The 19730-nt window shown below is 42.0% G+C and overlaps 2 protein-coding genes across 4 annotated transcripts in view; one reads left to right on the top strand and one right to left on the bottom strand.

Moving 5' to 3' along the window:
• RAD54B (RAD54 homolog B) overlaps positions 1-3658 on the bottom strand; it is a 72488-nt gene extending 68830 nt beyond the window's left edge. Inside the window, exon 1 of the mRNA XM_074145109.1 lies at positions 3573-3658. The gene's annotated coding sequence lies outside the window, so the exon portion shown is untranslated. The remainder of the gene's footprint in view (positions 1-3572) is intronic.
• A 166-nt stretch (positions 3659-3824) lies between these two features.
• Positions 3825-19478, top strand: LOC141463240 (RING finger protein 151-like). 3 transcript variants are annotated; one of them, XM_074145554.1, is made up of 9 exons: positions 3825-3944; positions 5869-5970; positions 8440-8555; positions 9504-9729; positions 10898-11037; positions 12791-12953; positions 13588-13708; positions 14674-14916; positions 15811-16976. In XM_074145554.1, the coding sequence occupies exons 4-8, from the start codon at positions 9524-9526 to the stop codon at positions 14908-14910; spliced, it is 867 nt and encodes a 288-aa protein (XP_074001655.1). In that variant the 5' UTR covers positions 3825-3944; positions 5869-5970; positions 8440-8555; positions 9504-9523; the 3' UTR covers positions 14911-14916; positions 15811-16976. The 3 variants fall into 3 exon arrangements, with proteins under 3 accessions (XP_074001655.1, XP_074001654.1, XP_074001656.1); XM_074145553.1 differs by having other exon boundaries at positions 5869-5965; positions 14674-19478; XM_074145555.1 differs by lacking the exon at positions 3825-3944 and having other exon boundaries at positions 5869-5965; positions 15811-16243.
• The last annotated feature ends 252 nt before the right edge of the window (positions 19479-19730 follow it).

The raw sequence follows: 19730 nt of genomic DNA on the forward strand, positions 1-19730 counted from the left end.
TTGGAGGCAAAGTTTCAAGGGTCCGGCTTGCGTTGATGTCCATTGGGGTTCTGGAGCTCTCTTGACCCAAGTCCAATGGATCCAAGCGGCTTGTTCCTTAATCTTTATGGCTGTCTGAGAGGTCAGCAGTACCAGGAAGGGACCTTCCCACTTTGGCTTCAGTGGTGAATCTGTAAAAGGCTTGACATATACATAATCTCCAGGTTCAATACCGTGTACTGGTCCATCCAGCCCACGAGCTCTTGTTCTCAGAACCAGCTTTTCTACCCCTCGGAGTTGTTTCTGTAAATTTATTACATAATCTGTCAATATTTCATTCCCCAACTCTGTGGATGTCCCAGCTTGTACACTATATGGCCTCCCATATAATATTTCAAAGGGGCTCAAACCTTCTTTAGTTCTGGGTTTTGTCCTTATCCTGAGAAGGGCTAATGGTAATGACTGAGGGCAGGCCAAGTTAGCTTCCTGGCCTAGCTTCACAATCTGCATTTTAATTAGGTGATTCATCTTTTCTACCTGACCACTTGACCATGGGTTGTATGGGGTGTGAAGTTGCCAATCTATCCCCAATAATCTGCTTACTTTTGAAACAACCTTCACAATGAAATGAGATCCTCGGTCCGATGAAATCACTGCGGGAACCCCAAATCTTGGTATAATCTCTTGCAACAACACTTTAGTCACTTCTCTTGATTTATTGGTTCGGCAGGGAAACGCCTGCGGCCATCCTGAAAAGGTATCTGTTAACACCAATAGGTATCGAAACACCCCTTTCCTTGGAAGTTCTGAAAAATCAATTTGCCATTGTTGTCCCGGATAGTTTCCCTTTCCTATTTGGCCAAACTGGACTTTGGGACCTGTCTTAGGGTTGTTCTGTAAACATACCTCACACTGTTGAGTGACTTGTTTGACAGTGGCATATAGATTCCGAGCAAATATTAGCCTACTCAGGTATCTGTAAAGTGCCTCTGTTCCCCAATGGGATTTCTTATGTTCTGCCATGATTACAGCCCATAGTAACAAGAAAGGCACTATTATTTTTCCCTGTGGGGTTCTGGCCCATTTCCCTTCAATTTTCCCATTTAAGTCTTCGATCAACTTGTGATAGTCCCTAGAATATCTAGGTTCGTCGTCAATTTGTATCCTACCATCTGGGACCAAGGATTGTACCTCTGTATTACCCGTCTCTGCCGCTCTTTTGGCTTCTCAATCCGCCAGTGTGTTGCCCAGTTCCAGAGCGGTATTCCCTTTTTGGTGAGCTTCGCAGTGCATGATAGCCACTTTGGTAGGCAGTAATACTGCATATAAGAACTTGAGAATTTCTTCAGCATGTTTTATGTGCTTCCCTTGTGTAGATAAGAGTCCTCTTTCTTTCCCTACTGCCCCGTGAGCATGCACCACCCCAAAAGCATATCTGGAGTCTGTCCAGATATTTATTCGTTTTCTTTTGGCTAGTTCCAGTGCCCGGGTTAGTGCTATTATCTCAGCCTTGTGGGCTGGTATATTTGGGGCCAGGGCTTTGGACTCTATTACCTTCTCTGTGGTGGTTACCCAGCTTTGCGTATCCCCTGTCGGACGAAGCTGCTCCCGTCAGTGAACCAGGAATCCTCGGCATCTTCCAACGGTTCTTCTTTCAGGTCTGGTCGACTGGAGTACACAGCCTCAATTGTTTCTAAGCAGTCCTGAGTCACTGATTCTCCTGTGGTTCCGCTGAGGAAAGAGGCTGGATTGACAATGTTAGTTACTGTTATTTCTACATCATCTTGCTCTTTCAGGATAGCCTGGTACTTGAGAAACCTCTGAGGTGAAAGCCAATGCTCTCCTTTCATTTCCAGTACTGCTGAGACAGTATGTGATACCATAACTATGATTTTCTGGCCTAGGGTGAACTTACAGGCTTCCTGGATGTTTATTACCACTGCTGCCACTGCTCTGAGACAACTAGGCCACCCTTTGTTCACTTCGTCGAGCTGTTTAGAGAAGTATGCCACCGCCCTTCAATAGGGTCCTAGATTCTGAGCTAGGACTCCTAAGGCCATTCCTTGTTTTTCATAGGAAAACAACCAGAAAGGCTTAGTAGTATCTGGTAGTCCCAAGGCAGGTGCTTCCATTAATCTCTTTTTTAACTGATGGAAGGCTCTGTCCGCCTCCTTATTCCACACAATATTCTTTGATTTAGATTTTAATAACTCGTATAGCAGCTTTACCAAGAGTCCGTAGTTATATATCCATAGATGACACCATCCTGTCATTCCTAGAAAAGTTCGAAGTTCCTTAGACGTCTGTGGTCGGGGTGTCTGGCAAATGGCCTCTTTTCTCTCTTTCCCTAGTGTCCGTTGGCCTGCGGTTATTTCATATCCCAGATAAGTCACTTGCTGCTGGGCTATCTGTGCCTTCTGCGGAGAGACTTTGTAGCCATTGAGTCCAAGAAAATTTAGTAGGCTTACAGTCCATTCTATACATATCTCCTTTGTGTCAGTGGCTAGTAATATATCGTCCAATACTGCAATACTACTCCTGTCCCAGGCGGACGTTCCCACTGCTCTAGATCTTTGGCTAGCTGATTTCCAAAAAAGTGTTGGGCTATTTTTAAAGCCCTGTGGTAGCACAGTCCACGTTAGCTGTGTTTTCCTTCTGGATTCTGGGTTTTCCCATTCGAATGCAAATAAGAGTTGGCTCTCTGGGCTCAGAGGTAAGCAGAAAAAGGCATCCTTTAGGTCCAAGATGGTAAACCATGCCATTTCAGGTACCAATTTAGTTAGGAGAGTATATGGATTTGCTACTACTGGATGTAAGTCCTCAACAATTTTGTTGATAGCCCTGAGACCCTGTACTATGCGATAGCTACCATCCGGCTTTTTGACAGGTAATATTGGGAGTGTTATACTCTGATTCACATTCTTTCAGCAGCCCATACTCGATAAACTGGTCTATAGTTTGTCAGATCCCCTTCCTATCCTCTATCCTGAGGGGGTACTATTTGTCTCTCACCAGTCGTGTTCCTTGTTTGGGTTTTATCACTATTGGGGAAGCACTTTTTGCTCTTCCCGGCACTTCCAAGGCCCATACTCCCGGATAAATTCAGCCTTTAATTTCCTCGGGCACTCCTGGAGTAATGGGAGTTCCTATCAGGGCCAAACTTAATACTTCAATTAGTTGATCTTCTCTTATCCGAAGTTCTATTTTTCCTTTTTTTGAACTTAATTTCTGCTCCCAATTGTTCTAATAAATCTCGTCCTAGCAGGGATTTCGGAGAGCAGGGGTTTCCGTTTCAAGGATTCGGAGCAGGCCCCAAAAGCAATGCTATGCAAACCGCTATTTACCCCGGCCTCCAGCCCACCCCGCCTCAGCTGCCTGGTAGCAGCCGCAGGGTGGTGGAAGGAGGGGATTCCACAGGGGCTGGGAGCGCCCAGCCGGCTCCCCACGAGGAGAGGCCAGCGGCCCTTTTGCACGGCGACCCTCGGCCCGGTACCTCAGCCCCCCCGCCGGCCCGGTACCTCAGCCCCCCCGCCGGCCCGGTACCTCAGCCCCCCCGCCGGCCCCGTACCTCAGCCCCCCCGCCGGCCCCGTACCTCAGCACCCCCGCCGCCCGGACACTCAATTGTCCCGCCGCCGGCTCCCGTCAGCCCGCTGGCCGCCTCGCGCATGCGCCTTGTGCAGCACCCCCCGCCCAGCGAGCATGCTCCGGGGCCGCGCGGAGTGATGGGGGTGAGTCTCCCTCAACTGCTCATACTCAAGCCCTTCTGCCTAGTCACATCATAGTGCGCATGCGCTGAGCGCCCCCCCCGCAGACTGGCACTGCGCATGCGCAAGGCCGTAGCGCCACACACAGCATGGCGGCGCGGCCCCGCCGCGTGCCTCGCGGCCGTCAAGCGAGAGCGGCCGCAAAAGTAACCTCGGTTTCGCGACAGCGGGCTGTGGCTGCGGGGCGAGGCGGCGGCGGGGTGAGCGGGGTCTGCGGGCTCCCTGAGGGCCGTCCGCGGGCCGGGGCCGGGGCCGGCTGTGGGCAGCCCTGCTGCGGGGGGACAGTGGGACCGAAGCTGATGGCTGTGCGGAGCGGGGCCGTGGGGCGGGTGGCGGGGACCTGAGCGTTTGTCAGGGGTCGTTGGCGGTCGGCAGGCCTGGCCCTGGCACCTTCAGTGTCCGGCCGGTGGTGGCTCGGCCGGCTGTGGCCTAGTGGGCATCGAGATGCGGGTCAGTGGGTGTTAGTTGTTTAAGGCCGCTTGTGTGCCGTTGCTCGGCGTTACGTTGCTGCTGCGGGTGTTTCCAGGCCAGTTTTGTTCTCCGTGACCAAGATCTTTGACCATTCCTGAAGAGCCCACCCAGGCATGACCCAGAGACCTTCCTCCTACCAGTGAAAAGGCCTCCCCTCCCCACCAGAGCCTCTGAGGAGAGGTCTTCTGTCCTTGGTCTTGCTTCTGTGCAGCAGCATCCAGCCCTTCAAAGCCTAAAAGCTGCTATGTGAGGTCCATATCTTGTATCGCTCTGATTCAAGTAGGTTTTGCAGCAGGACAGCAAGTGGAAGCGTTATGTAAAAATGTTCTAAGTAGTTCTAGTTTCTTAGGTAGTTCCTGGTAGAGTCATCGGCCTTAAATTACTTGTGTATCTCATATTGGTTATTATAAAATCTTTGATTAAATGAGTTTTTTACATCGGTGTAAGCTGATATTGCTATCCATTCATCTTATCCTCTTCTGTTCCCTTTCTTTTACATGAATGTTCATGGGACTCCACGATGTATCAGTATGGGGAGCTGAGCTGAGGCAGTAGCTCTATAGCAGCCTTAACCACAGACACCGCTACTGTCTTTCTTTCCTTTCTGCCCTGGCTGTGGTTTCTCATCCCTTGTCTTGCCCCACTTCCACAGGCACTGGAGCTTTTGTTGAGCCATCTACAAGAAAATCTAGGCTAGCAAATCAATGAGTAGTTGTCTGTATGGTTAGTTATCTGAGCCAGTTCAGGAAAGGGCCAAATTAAATGTTCTAACTGATTCAAGGAAGAAAGTAGAGGGATGCTAGGAGGACATTAATTAATGGCTAGATTGGCTTGGGCTACTGTAGGACAACTGTCAAATTTAAAACTTTGGGGCTTTTCGCCAGTTCAGGCTTAAAACAGGTCAGTTACCCAGTTTGATCCATCTGTAAAAACAGCTTGTACTGTCACAGTTCAAGGGGTGAGTTTGCCTCTGTGGGCATTAGTGCTGGCTTGAAGTTGCTTACAGTGACTGGCAGAGTGGCATAAGATACCCTAAAACGTCGCTTCTGTATATCAGTATTTAAAGTACAGTCTGTCTTTGTGAAAATAGAAGCTTGAAGCAATGTTGTATTTTAATGTCACCTCATCCCTGGGCGATCCCATAGATCATTTGTTCTTCCAGCCACACAGCACTTCTGAAAAGTCTGTCTTAGTGATGCACATCTGTAATTCTGTTGTGATTCGCTCCAGCATTTCAAACAGTTATGCTTTGTTTTGTCACATGGAAAGAAACAGTTTTTAAAAATCAGAAGCTAGTGTAGATGAACAAATGCAAGTTACTAATCTGATCTCAGTGTCCTGATTTTTACAGTGGAATAGCTATGATTAGTGCTAGACATTCAGCAAGCTATGCGATTATGTTGTTGGGAACTACATCCCTATTATGTGCCCACAAAATATCTGTTTGAAGACAGTGCAGGCTGTAGCTCAAGGCTGGTTTCAGGTGTGCATCTGCCTGGCAAACAACATGGGATGACAGCTACTAAAAAATGACTTAATATCTATGAAATCTGGAGATTTTTGCTTGTCAAAAACTATGGAGAGAAATAAAATATATATGAAACAATGGAAAGCAAATAGCATTTAATAGTTTGTGTTTTCTTTGCCTTCCAGATTTGGCATCCACAAATTCCAGATATCCTTGTGGACGTTGTCGCTGGTAATGGCCAGGTGATGGGCAAAATTCTGGACCAGAGAAACCAAAGACAAGGCAAGGTTTGGAAATGTTAGTGGAGTGTGAGGAGGCAGTGATAAATAATGTAGTTTCTAGGTACAAACAAAAAAGGAGTGTGACAATCGGTGAATTGTAATAGAAGTAGAAGAAGCAGTTTTGAGGCCAAGTCGAGAAGAGAGAAATTTCTGAGGAAGAGCAGAAGTTGAAAATGATGTCACTCTGTGGTGGAAGCACTGAGTGAACCGGTCTGTACTGCTGGAGTGCATGGCATTAATCTGATGCTCTCCCTCTGCTTATCTGACTAAAGCGCATCTCTTGAAGTTGGTAGAAGATAAAACATCTTTGGTTCTTCAGGTCAGGAAATTTCTACCGGAAGAAGTCTGGGACTTCAGTGACAGTTTTTGTTGTAGGTCTCAGACTCAAAGCCACAAGGATTCTGGCACTGCATGGGATGGTGCTTCTCCAGCATCAGTCTTGAAAACATACTGAAGTTCTCATCAGCAACCCCCTTGATTGTATTTTTTGCTTGAAAGTTCCCATCCATGCTCCATTTGAACTCTGGTTTTGGTTGGGGTTTAAATATAAATATATCTATAAACACACATATATACATGTATATATTTGTTGTGCTTCGTTTTTCTGTCAAGCACAAATAAAGTTTTTGTTTCCCACTTGATGAAAATACTCTTCCCTGCATTCTGTTAGACTTCTGTCCCGTCAAACCAGGACAACTTTAAACTTGCTAAAATATGTCAAAGAGTGTCTTGAGGACTTAGTGCTCAGGGATCAGCAAGCTGTGTGCAAAATGTAGCTTCCAGCATCTGCAGTTCCAGCAGCGCAGAAACCCTAGGAGAGCAAAAATACTCACAGTTTTGTTGATGTATCTTATATCTCTATGAAAAGTTTTCTAAAGCTGAATCCTCTGGGATCAACCAAGCCAAATAAAAATGTTAAGCTCATAATTCAAATTATAGAATATTTATACGCTGTTTGACAGTCCTCCGTCATAAATCTACTGTATGTTTTAATGCTTTCATCGGTATTGGGAACTAGTACTTTACTTCACATTCTGCTACTGATAATTAGCATTGTTCACCACTTTTTAAACTTTCCATTGTGGTCCTTGCTGTCCTTACAGTCCTAGCTTTGTGCAAACATAATGTTCATTTTGTTCACGCTGAACTAGCAAAGTCCTGAATTTCCTGTCTTTGCAGGAGACCTGTCAAAACGTACACAGGAACAACAGCGTAAAAAGAATTGTTTATCATCTTCATAACATGCTATTTTCTTGAGCAGACTCTTAAGACATAGACTGTCCGTGCTGTGGCCAAAGCAATAGCACATCACGGATACCTGTAATTGTAGTTTCCCTGTGTTGTTGATGACTATGTAGCCACGGAAGCACAGAGCTAAATGCGGTCTGTGAAATCCATGTGGGAGCTTGTCAGGAGGCTATGTGGATTGCACTCCCAGCTGCTGTGGCAACGCTGTCACTAGGTCCCCCGGCTAGTAGGTGTCCCAGCTAATCTAACGCTCCCTCAAGCGTCTCTGCAGCCCACGGTGTTGGCTCTGCAATAAACATGCTGGTAGAAGAAACAAAATACAATATGGAAATGGTGTAGCAGATGCTGTGTGTTGTATTTGGGTTATATGTGTACTTGCTTATGTTACGTATGTCTTCATTACAGGTTTTGTTAACTTTAATCTTAGCAAATGCCCTTTTAACACAAGCACCTTTCATAATCAGTGAAGATATGCTTTGATACTCAGATATATAAGATCTTCTAAATTCCAGATTTATATTGTATTCATGGAGAGGAATTGCAAAGTTTTTTTTTTCCCTTTAGAGCAAAATTTGACATTAGTCCTTAGAGATCCTCATTGTTCTTAAACAGTTCTAATTCAGGTTGACATTCTCTTGGAATGTTGTATTGCAATTGCTAGGTATTACCTTAGAGGATTTGAGTGGTGACATCTTTTTTCTTTTTTTTTTTTTTTTTTCAAGTGAGCAACCTTAGTTATGTTACCCATCAGAGCAATGTTATTTGTCAATACAATGAACTTGACTGTGATACTTTTGTTTTTGTTTCAAAAATGAACTGCATATCATGCTCAGATAAAAACAGATTAGACAAGAACCTCATTTTTTTAAGGAATATAATTTTACCAGATTTCAGTGGCTACTTTTCAGTAATATTGAATTCTGTTGTCTTCAATCTTAAAAACAAAACTGTAAGGCATCGAATTGAAATGGCAGCAAGGTGTTCAGTTTTGTGATAATTACCTGCATCAGTAATAATTGAAAGAGACGCTGGTGATTTTTTGTTTCCTCCCCTTAATCTAGTCAGATCTCTTGTATTGAATTGTAGGTTTTCCAGTGGCTTGCTTTGGAAAGCTTTATTTTAATGGGCTGTTAGGACAGCATCTAGTCAGCAGCTGGCTAGTTAGACGTGGAACTCGGTGACTTAGGAAACACTACTGAGCCTTTTTCTGTCTAATTTTTCTCATAGGCATAATAAAGCAGTGAAGAGAAACTGAAGGAAGGAAGTATTACATGCCTTACTGATCAGAAAACTTTCTGAAGTATTTGGACAAACTACGTATATATGTAGTAAAATCTAAAAAGGTAGGATATCTTCCTTTTCTGTTTTATTTTAAAAAAAACCTCATGACTACTGAAAACATCTCTCACAGCTCTCAGTGGGGTTGCAAAAGTAATTTTGTATGGTAAGGAGGAATGTGAAGCCTAAAACATTTTATTTTAAGTGAGTTCTGGGGAGTCTTACCACATTCTACTAGGCTTTTGATGAAGGCAGATTGCCTCCTAGTTCTTCACAAAGCTTCCCAATCCATTTAAAGGCTACTCGGTTCTATAAAACAGACCATGTAGGAGAAGACAGTAGCTCCTCATGATTTCAAGCTTTGCTGCAGTTTTGGCTTCTTTATTTTCCCAGATATTAAGTATTTCTCTAGGCATGTGGAGATTTCATGCTGTTCCCCCTGGAATGGAAGTCTACAACGAGTAGAGAATCTTTGCCTTTGTTTTCAGTGTGAAAGCAACACATTAAGTGACGTGCAATTCACAAATACAAAATCTGCTGGCTGAAAATAGCACCGGTATCATCTGTAAAGACACTGGTTTGTCACTTTGTTCGGCATTACATGAAAGGCGTTAAAATGGAAAGCAAACATTTGCCTTTGAACTTGTAGTATGATGTTTTTGCTTCAGGTACAATTCAAGTAAACAGAAACTATATATTTCACAGTGGCAGCCAGAACTATGTTCAGTTACAGTTCAGAACAAGCACAGCTCAACTGTCTGCTAAAGTCTTTGCTTTCAGAATTCAGAGAATCTTGATATAAAATTGAGATTCTGACATCCAGAGGTATAATCCTCAAATTTTCACTTAAATCTTAAATTCTCCAAAGTATGCAAGTGTTTGCATTCTCACCTGTGAAGTTCCTTATTCAGTTAAGTTCTCCGTATTTCTGGAATTGCTTCCAGGCTTTTTTGGGGATCAAGCCATACAGATTCAGTAGAAAGCTGCTTTATTTCTCTCTGTTGTTTTAATAGGTTGAAAGTGCGTGGAGAGGATGGGTTATGACATCGAGCGTTTCGTTGGCTACGTTAATGAAGGGCTATTGTGCTCCATCTGCCGTGATGTGTTGGAAGATCCATTACAGGCTCCTTGTGAACACGCTTTCTGTACTGCTTGTATACATGGGTGGCTTGTTCATCACAGTAACTGCCCTGAAGACAGACAAATGATTGACGTATCTTTGCTACGACCTCTCTACAGGTATACAGTAATCTTGCCGTATGTTTAAATTACATGAACTTCTCAACTTTTCTTGCACAGCTTCATCTCTTGTCATTTACTGTCACTCAAATTGTCTTTATCCGATATGCCTATGGCAGAAACTGATCACTTGCATGAAAGCATTAGCATTTTCTATTTATTATAACTAACTTTCAAGGTATTAATATTTCAAAGTGGAAAGAACCTTTAGTTTGTTTTCTACCTTTTTATATCTTGAATGCTGATTCTAGATCTCTGTCTGGATATTATGTTGAATGTCTTCTCCAGCACCAGAACTTTCCCGTACTTTTTTTGGAGAAAGCAGGGAAAGCAACTCTTGACAGCAACAATCACTAAACACAGCGTAGATTTTGTTTTTCTGTTCAGTCTTACCTAGATACTGTAGTGGGATTCGTAATGAATAATTCCTGTCAATAGGAGGCCTTCAGATCCTTGCTTTAGAAAGGTCTTTAGCCATAAGAATATCTGACTTGAGCCGCCTTGTCATGTAAAGCAGGCTGTTTTCACAAGTGTTTTCCTTAATTCCTTGCCAGCACACAGTTTGGTCAGCAGACACCGCTTGCTGTTTAACCCCTGCGTTGTCTAATCTTGCTCAGATTAACAGTTATGTTTGCATTTAAAACCTTCAGCCACGGGTGTTAAATTAACTCCATTAGTACTCCCAGTATTTTTGTCACTAATAAGATTTTACTGTGTGGAAAGTTGGAGTATAGTGTAGCCAGAACCCTAGAGTTTAATTTATGGGCTGTTTTGTCTGTACTCACTGGAGTCAGTTTGGTTGTCATGTTTACAAACACAAAACTTAAATGATGAATGAGTAGCTCTAGTGTTTGTTTTTGGTAATATCTGCTGAGCTAGTGAAAGGTCAGGGTTAAAAATTTATTCAAAAATAAAGATTTCATTTGCACATTTAATTTTGGAGACTGGATTTCCCATTAACGTTGTTTCCTTTAAACCTGTTCTTTTCCAGTATGGTCACTTGCGTTCTGAAAAAAAAGAAAAAAAAAAAAAGAAAAATTACAGTGATTATTCACAATTTTTCCTAATGGAGATTAGAATCATACTGTTTTGTGCCCAAAAGCTGAAAATACACATTTTTCAATAATGTTCCCAGATTTAAGGACAAATTATTTTTTGTTGCACGTAGATACATGAAAAATGATTTAAACCGTCTTCAGCTACATTGCAAAAACAGAGAGTATGGCTGTGAAATGGTTTGTTCTCTGGAGTCTATAGACAGGCATGAAAGGGAGTGTGAATACAGTCAGATACCTTGCTCCAATGCTGGTGAGTAACATTAAAAGAAGTTGAATCCTTTATATTCAGGAAACATGTATTTGTCATCTTTCTGTCAACAGAATGGCAATCATGGCTATTGTTTCCAAACAGAAATTCAAAGCTTTAGCCCAATCCAGTTTTTACAGCAGTCTTTTTGAACAAAATTTGTTACCGATTTATGACAATCACGACAATTAGCTACAATTTCTTATGCAGGAGCTAATCAAAATGAATGAGAATGCTGGATTTCAAATTTGTGAAATTACAGTAGTGCGTTTGTTTTGCTTTCTGTCAAGTTATGAGTTTGTCTTTCAGTTTTGACTGTTCATTTTGATATTTAAACCAATGCAATAGCACCTACAGAGTGCTTATGGGTCAGAGTAAAAAGTCTGGCTCCCTGGTGCACGTGCTCACTCTGTCTTGTGGTGTTAACAAAATGCATCTTGAAAATGAGAATTGTTTTAAGCTAAAATAGAATTGGTGTGTTTGTATTAAGGTCTTTATTTAAAAGAAACCTAGACCTCCTGAGGAAGAAACATATTGCTAAAAAGAAACATCCTGTTAAAATTTCTCAGTCCGTTCTATTCAAAATGTCGTATGTTCCCAGACAAAGTTAATTTCTAATTAATGATGCTGAGGTCATAGTCAAGTCTGGCATCGTAATTAATTATAACAAGATAAAGGTGCTAGAATTGCTCCCCTGGAAGTTATAATTTCTCTCAGCAGTAAGTGACTCCTCCAGATGCTTCAGATTCACCTGTTTTACTTTCTATGGAAACAGCAGCGTTATAGATTCTCACACCTTCTCTCTGATGTTCAGGGTGTGAGGGCTCTTACCTCTCTTGAACTCTTCCTCAAGAGAACATCAGAGTGTATTCTGAGTATCTCCAATTACAAATCATTATATTTATTAGTAAAGCCCTTCTAGAGGGCTGTCTTTTGTAACTTTCTGGTAAAAGCGCTGTTTCTTGCCAAACCATTGTTGGCAAGTTTCATTGCTCCGTTGTTTCAGTTCTCGTACCTCTATTTTATCTTCAAATGAATTGGAAGGAGCCATAGTATATATTACATCAGTGACTCAAACATTAAAAGTAAAGACTACAAACTTCAGAGTTTAGAGTCTTAAACGTAGCAATAATTTATGTAATGTTCGTTTTCAGTTCTGCATGTTTTACGCTACAGACTTGTAAAGCTTTTGTCCTAGAATTTTTGTGGAAATGTTTCTACTTTTGCATCAGATATTAAGTGTTCACACATAAATGTTCTTGTTTATGTGGCCTAGTATGTTATACACAGGACCAACCAGTGTTTAGGAAAACAAGGTTACATTCTATCTCACCTACAATTTTACTACGTGTCCTTGGAATTTTTTTCTAAATTTGATACATAATGGGCGTTTTTTACACACGTGCATTCTGTTTCCATTCTAGTCATTGCAGTCTGAAGGTGCTTTAATGCCAGACCAGTGGCGGAAGACTTCACAGAAAATACCTACTTTTTATACGTGTTTTCAATTAACGGATAAATACATTCATCAGACTTTTTAAGAGTGTTTTATTACTAGCGTGTTGTAACTATCTGTTAAAACTGTTTTGTATACTAAAGAAATCACCTTTTTTCATGGCTTTAACAGATTGACAGTTGGTTAGCTCAAGACATTGCAGTTTGTTTGCTTGAGTGTTTTTGTTTGGAGTTAGTTAAAAAAGTAAAATACTTCTGTTAGTTGTAAATGGCTGGTTTTACGTTACTGTTCCCTCTTCAGGTTGTACAGTTCAGATTGAACGACGCAACTTAGATGGTCACCTGGCAGTGTGTGAATATCGGAGCCGGGAGTGCCCCAATGGTTGTGGTTACACAATTCTCAGCGCAGAAGACACACAGCACAATTGTGTAGCAGAGCTAAGAACCGAGCTAGAACTACTTCGGTACAAATCTTCTGTTTCTTTGATTTTTGTGTTAGTCTGGGCCTAAAATAACTGCATAAAGCACTTCAAATACTAGCACCGGATTCCGGCATGTGTTAAATAGTCTGTTATTTACTTGATACTAATGAGCCAGAGTATTATTACGTGTCAGCATAGACCTTAAATTCTTACTGGTTTGCATTTTTTGCTACTTTTTTGTCCAAGTTATCATAATTCCTAAAATACCATTGCTTGCTGTTGACCTGCAAGCTGACTATATAAAATGATAAAATACCTAACAAGAACTGGAATGAAGTTGGCGATTTCATTTTTCCATTGGCCTGACATATACCCAAAGTCACATTATATGTTTAGGTTATATTTTTTTTATAAATCTGGAAGATAAAAATCTGTTATTATTTTGTCAGATACAGACTGATAGATAAAAACTCTGAGGATCTAATTTTCAATTTTGATTAAAGTCCTGACAGATCAATAACATTTTGTTTTATTTAAATTAATAAATCCTGCCTCTGGAGAGGTGTATGATGGGAATCGGATTGGGCTGTTTGGCTCCAAGAAGGTTCTCTGGAATTTGAAAAAACTTTTTTTTTCCATGCTTACAAGACCTAACAAGGAGAAATAAACTTTTTAGGTCAGAAATGATCTGCAGAGTGGAGGAGGCGAAACATGAGATGGAGTCAAGGTTAGATTCACAGAGAAGGCATATGGTCCAAAAAGAGAGCATTCTGCAAAATGAAATAGAAGAACTAAAGGTAAATATGATAATTATTTTTTTTTTTCCTCTCCTGACGGTCTTGTTTTTTGCTGTTCCCGGTAATGGTCTCATATTTTGTTAATGTGGTCTCATACAGATGAGAATTACATAAAATGTGGGAAGGAAAAGAGGTGCAAGCGTAGTGCTTTGCCAAGGCTAATCAGCTCTGCTGAGGAGCAGGCTGAGTGCCGTATTTGTGGGGTTTATCTGCTACCAGTTCACTTGGAGCTAACCTGGACACCCCTGTACCGGGGCTGGGTTGTTCTGTGCCTACATAACATGGGCAGACCAGCCTGAAACTCTTTTTCAGTGTCTAAACATGGGGCATACATCACAAATCGGCTGTAATGAAATACCCAGCTCCTTTCTTAGTGCTGCCCAAAGTGGCTTAGTCCAGTGCTGACAGAGAGCCCTGCTGCAGACAGTGGTGTTTACAGGATGGTTCAGCTGTGGTCAAAAGGTTGGAAAGTTGCACTTAATCAAGTAACAAGGAAAGCCATCTTCCCTTTTCATTCATCCAGTTCTTATTGTATCACAGAATAATGATTTTAAAGTCCAAAGCATTGGATGTGCTTTATAGCTTACGTTTTTATTTTCACTGAATTTGGTGTTAAATCCTTGAAGAATGTATCTGAACGTAACCAAAACCTTATTTTGTTTGGGGTCTTGGAATAAAACATTTAAGCAGCAACTGGATAAGTCCACTGCTTCTCATTATACTTTATAAGAAACTTTTTGCACTTTTAGGAAAACTGTCTTGGAATCTTTGAAACAAGACCATCTCAGTAGGTGAATGCTGGATTGCGTCTCAAATAGTTTACGTTTGTTCTGCTATCAAAACATTATTTCAGTGTTGCTTACTCTTTGTAATCCATCACCCTACATGCGTGGCCCATTCAACTTCTTACCACCATCATTAGGAAAGAGTTTGTTTCTTGCAGTAAATTTGTATTTGCATTTCAGAGTCAGATGTCACGAATGATGTCAGACGTACGCTCTCTGATGGCTGCAGAGAGACAGCACCGGCAAGAGCTGGAGCAGGCAGAGCTGGAAAAACGGGAATTAATGGAGCTGCTGAGGGGGCTGCAGAAGGACTGTCGACTAACTACTAATGAAGGAAGCAGGAAGTCAACAAATTTCCGCCCTCTAGCACGACTAGAGAGTGTAAAACGAAAACCTAGGGAAGTTACAGTTATCTAAACAGAAGTAAGCTCAAAAAGCGTTTTCTTCTAATTTCTGTGACCATCTGGCAAACCTTTCTGCTTTTTGTGAACGATTGGTAAACTATAGATCGTTTCTCATTTACCTGTTTTTGGTTTTGTTTTTTTTTTTAAATCTAGATTAGTTCTTCATTTCCTCTTGGGGCATGAAAACAAACAGGGGAATTTTCTCTTAGGGAACACTGGGCATTAAAACCAGTAATTGGCAAATACGTTTTTAGCTAATGTTTTTTAAAAAGGGGGAAGGAGGCTTGATTTTTACCTCTTCAGTGCATCATTTACAGGAGTCTTTCAAGCCTGAAAGCTAGAGCCTTTTAAAGTCAAAGATACTTAAAGGTTGTTCCTTCCTGGTCCGTTATGGTCCGTGTGAGTCTAGTTCTTGCTTATACTTGAAACAGAAAGAAAATGTGATCATCAGTAATGACATTTGGGATGTGCTTAATTTTGAGGAAAGTCGGTAATAGCATTAGTAAGTCAGTAATAGAAATCGATAGATTTTGTTTGTGTATAGTCTGTAGAAGGTCTATTTCAAAGGTGGAAAGAAAGCACTTTAAATTGCAATTCTGCTGCTGTGTAACAGCTTCAGGCGAGGTTGACTTGTACTTTAGAGCTTCTCTAATTTCCTAGGCTCATACACACTTCAGAGACTAATACCAAAGCCCAAGGTAACAGAGTCATCTAAAACCTTTTAAATAGATGCGTGAGTGACTTGGAGTTTGTGGGAGGGGATCTGCATTTTATATAAAAATTTGAAGCTTTTATATGTGAAAATATCAACTATTTCTACAGGGTCCTTTAAGCTTAAGACCAGCCCATTCAGTACTCAATATCTTTAAAGCATATATAAATATCTTGAGTATCCCTACTTTTCTTTTGGCAGGTTTAAGCCTACTTGAACATTAATATATCCACAACTGATGAATATTTGCACAGTCACTTGGACTTCGGACGTCTTTATTAGTACTCAAGTTTGCAGCCGTGTAAGAGCTAGGATTTTTTAACGGACCCACAAATACTGAATCAAGGGGGCATTTATGCGTAAGGACTGCATGAGAAATCTGTACAGTTCAAAGGTTTTTCTCTCAACTTCTCGCACAGCCTGTTCATGTTGTTTTCAGTGCTAGAATTAAGCCATATTCTGTCCTCTGTTGCAACCCTTCAGTGGAGTATCCAGGGCAGAACCTGGCCTCCTGTTTACTGAATGTGCTAAATCAGTTTTGAACTTTCAGGAAAACGCGTGCAGGTGCAACAATCTGAATAAGCTAATTTTATGGTTTAGAAAGCAAATACATTTCTGCGCACGCCTTGCTGTCACTCAGAGCAACGCTTTTATGGCTAACAGCGTAACCAAAGAGAGAGGCGGCAACCTTCTTTAGCACATCCACTACGTTACGAAGGCTTGTGATCAGAGCTGTCTTCATTTCAGGCATTAACAAATCCTTCCAACTTGCTGTTTCTTTAGTACCACTGAAGCAGATGTGCACATGTTCAGGTCTTGAGCATTTAAAAACTGACAGGAATAACTCTTCTTTAAAAGTTTTTTTGTTTTTCTGAAAGAAAACGTTCATAGGAAGCATTATGTCCAAATATTTATGTGCTTTCAGTCCTTATATTCTCGATTAAATTGCAATCATTGACAGTATTTAGGTCGCTATAGCAGCCTCACCGACTCATGACACAGCGCATCCCTTAAGCAGCCCTGTTTAACAGGCGGAAACGGTAAAACAGTAGCTATCATTTGGAAAGACCTTCGCTCACACTAACCATTCAGTGGTGAGTTCACATACGTGAGTGTGTGTATTAAAGCTGTAGGTAGAAAGTAAGAATGCTTTTATTCTCTTGTGTTCTAAATGAGCAAGCTGTTGGTGTCTGTGGTCTCTGTGAGTATTTCAGCGTTCACACTGATTTTGAAGCTTCTCGGCAGCACCAGATTTCATGCTATTAGAGTCAATCAGTGCTTTTCTGTGTACCGTAACCGTGTGGTTCTGTGACGTGACTTTATCTACTTTGCTTAATGTGAAAGAAGAAAATCACTTCAAAATCCTGTAGAACTCGGATGAGCTGGATCATCTCTCCCAAGTTGCAGGGCACTAATGGATCACCCAGTCCTCTCTCTGTTGGGACCACAGAAAATAGCAATATTAGCTCTGTGCTTTTTCTATAATGGGATCTCTGCATTTGTTTGTTTTAGGAATTTCACCATCTGACTTATGACTAAATTCCTTCTAGTGTAGGAAATTGCGTTTAATTGATTTTTACTTAGCATTTGGTCTGCTGTCTGTCCCCTAAGTGACAGACATGAAACTGCGTGAGAAAACGTGTCCTAGGTGGTAAGGAAGGACTTCCTGCTGCACGGTCCCTATAGCTCCAGTTGCCCAGGTCTGGAGAGTCTGAACTTCCAGTGCTGAAATGTAGGAACACTTTGGGCCCTCCTGCTGCTGGAATGACCTGTCGGCTTGGCTTTGCTTCAGCGCTTGCAGAGATCTTGTAAATGAGCACAGAGTAGCTAATGGCATCGCATCCCTCCACTTACTTACTTTAAACTTAATTCCATTCCTCCATGTTGGTAACTGTTCTGCACTTAAGGTTTTCCTCTGCTAATGAGCCACTGACAGGGTGGCGTATGCTGAGGTATGGTCATCACTTTACCTGTCTCATAATTAACTAGGCTGAAATTAAATAGTCCGTTATGTTAATATTTTATCTACTTTTAGCTTTTCCAGTCTCACACATTACACAGCTCTGAATAGCAGCTGGCGGAAGCAAGGAATATTTTTCTTCCTTTACGAATAGTCTGTTAATCGTTTTTATAAAAACTAAGGGTCCAAACATTGTAGTAGACTTGGTGGAAGTGAAGACGTTCACTCGGAAATGCTGCTTCCCCGGGCACCATCAGATCTTGGGATTACACGAGAGAGAGGCTGCTGAAAGCGCGTTAGGGGAGGGCTCCAGCCCTGGGTTACTGGTGTTAGCGTTTCTCATACCAAATCACGCTTCAATCAATCAGCTCCGTTTCCTCCCAAGTGGACCCAGTAACTGTGCAAACAGTTGTTGTATTTTTGGTTGCTTCCAATAGGATTTTGCAGCTGGAAGAGGGAGGCAGGAGAGGAGGAGTTAAGCGCGGCACGACTGGCTTCCCTCGGCCCGAGAGCCGCGATGCAGCTGCAGCAGGTGCCTTACCGGGGTACGCTGCTGCCTCGTGGCGTTACAGCTGACGTACCATTAGGATTAAGAGATTAAATCTTTACCCGCAACGAAGCGGGTACGAAATGTAACGGTCCCAAACCTGGGAGGTTCGCAAACAAAACTCGGGAGAGCAAGGTGCCAAGTAAAGTTGAGACTACAAGGCGTTATCCAGGAGTTGAGCAAATCCTTACCCTACGTTAAACTGGGTGAAAAAGAATAAGGCTAAGGATGTATTTAAAGTAATTAATATTGTAAAGAAAGTGGTAAGTTTGTCTTTGGAAAAAAAAAAATACCAAAATTTGCATATTTATTCTGAAGACCCAAGAGGCCAGTTGTAAAAACATGTAAACTAGTTCCTTTAAACTGACAGGTCAAATTTGAGACAAAATACTGTTTCCTCTGTTTCCTTCAGCACTAAAGCTGCGTTCCCTGTTCTCCTGCGCTCCTCCCAAAGCAGAAGGGTGGTGGTGGTCTGGGCAACTACGGACCGTTGCCGCCAGGATTGCTTAATTTGCAGCGGGAAGAGTGATTTTGGGGAGAATTTCCGATAGGTTTAGATGAGCTTCAGCAGAAGGCGTGGAACCGGGAACCGTGCGGCTGAGTCAGGGGCGGGAACGGCAAGGGACAATTCTGCTGGAGTTCCTAATGAAGGTGGCGGTTTTTAGTTGTTGTGATTTTAGAACGAGGTTAACAGTCTCACGTGAGCTGAATTAATTTAGTAGCAGACATAGAAGGGAGATCCTTGTCAGCGCAGAAGGGAATGGGATTGCCCAGTCAAGCAACAGAGCTCGTGTAGCGACGTAGTTTAACTGGCCAAAAGGCTTTTTTATCTCAAATGTTCCTAAGATGTTTTTAAGAAGTTTAATGTATTAATAGATCCCAGGTGGCAAATGGTTCCTAAGATCTCTAGGAATGGGTAGCCTTGCGAATGACATTTTCCACGTGCTGTCCTCTGGGATGTTTCTGGCCTGGTGCTTTGGTGCTTTTCTGCAGCCGTTGGACTGGGAAGCGCTGGATGGAATTCGGAAGGAGCGCTACCAGCCTTGCCTTTCTCCCGCCCTGCTTCTCCCACCAAGGGTGGGTAGGTCAGGGAGGTTTGACCACATCGATAGATGCCTTTTTATAAAGACCTACAATTCTATGCAACTTTCTATTAACAAATAACCGTTGAACTGTCTTCCAGCGTTACGGTTCACTGCCAATCTATTTACATTTTCTACCTTTATATATACAGGAGAAAGAGACATCAGCGCTTAACAGGTCTTAACCTCTAGCCCGTAAAAGAAACAGTAACGCTATTTGTATCACTTTGAAGTACACTTTGTATAAAAACTGAACTAATAAAGGGTCTATACCATAATTAACACACTTTGGTTGGCTTCTTTCTGTTAACAGAAGTTTGAGCACCCTTGTTATCAGATGAAATGGCAAAATTTGGGTGTGCTGGCTGCACAGCACAGGAAGTCAGGAATAAACCACAATACAGGGTGCGTGCACCAGAGCAGGTGAGGCAAGATTTTGCCAAACGGGAGGACAATAGCAATACTTATAAAAGTTATAAAAAATAGCAATAAACAAGGCAGGAATTCAATCAAACCGTATCCCTTCCCAAGG

Source organism: Numenius arquata, chromosome 3 (assembly GCF_964106895.1).
Source record: "Numenius arquata chromosome 3, bNumArq3.hap1.1, whole genome shotgun sequence".
NCBI classification, from domain to species: domain Eukaryota; kingdom Metazoa; phylum Chordata; class Aves; order Charadriiformes; family Scolopacidae; genus Numenius; species Numenius arquata.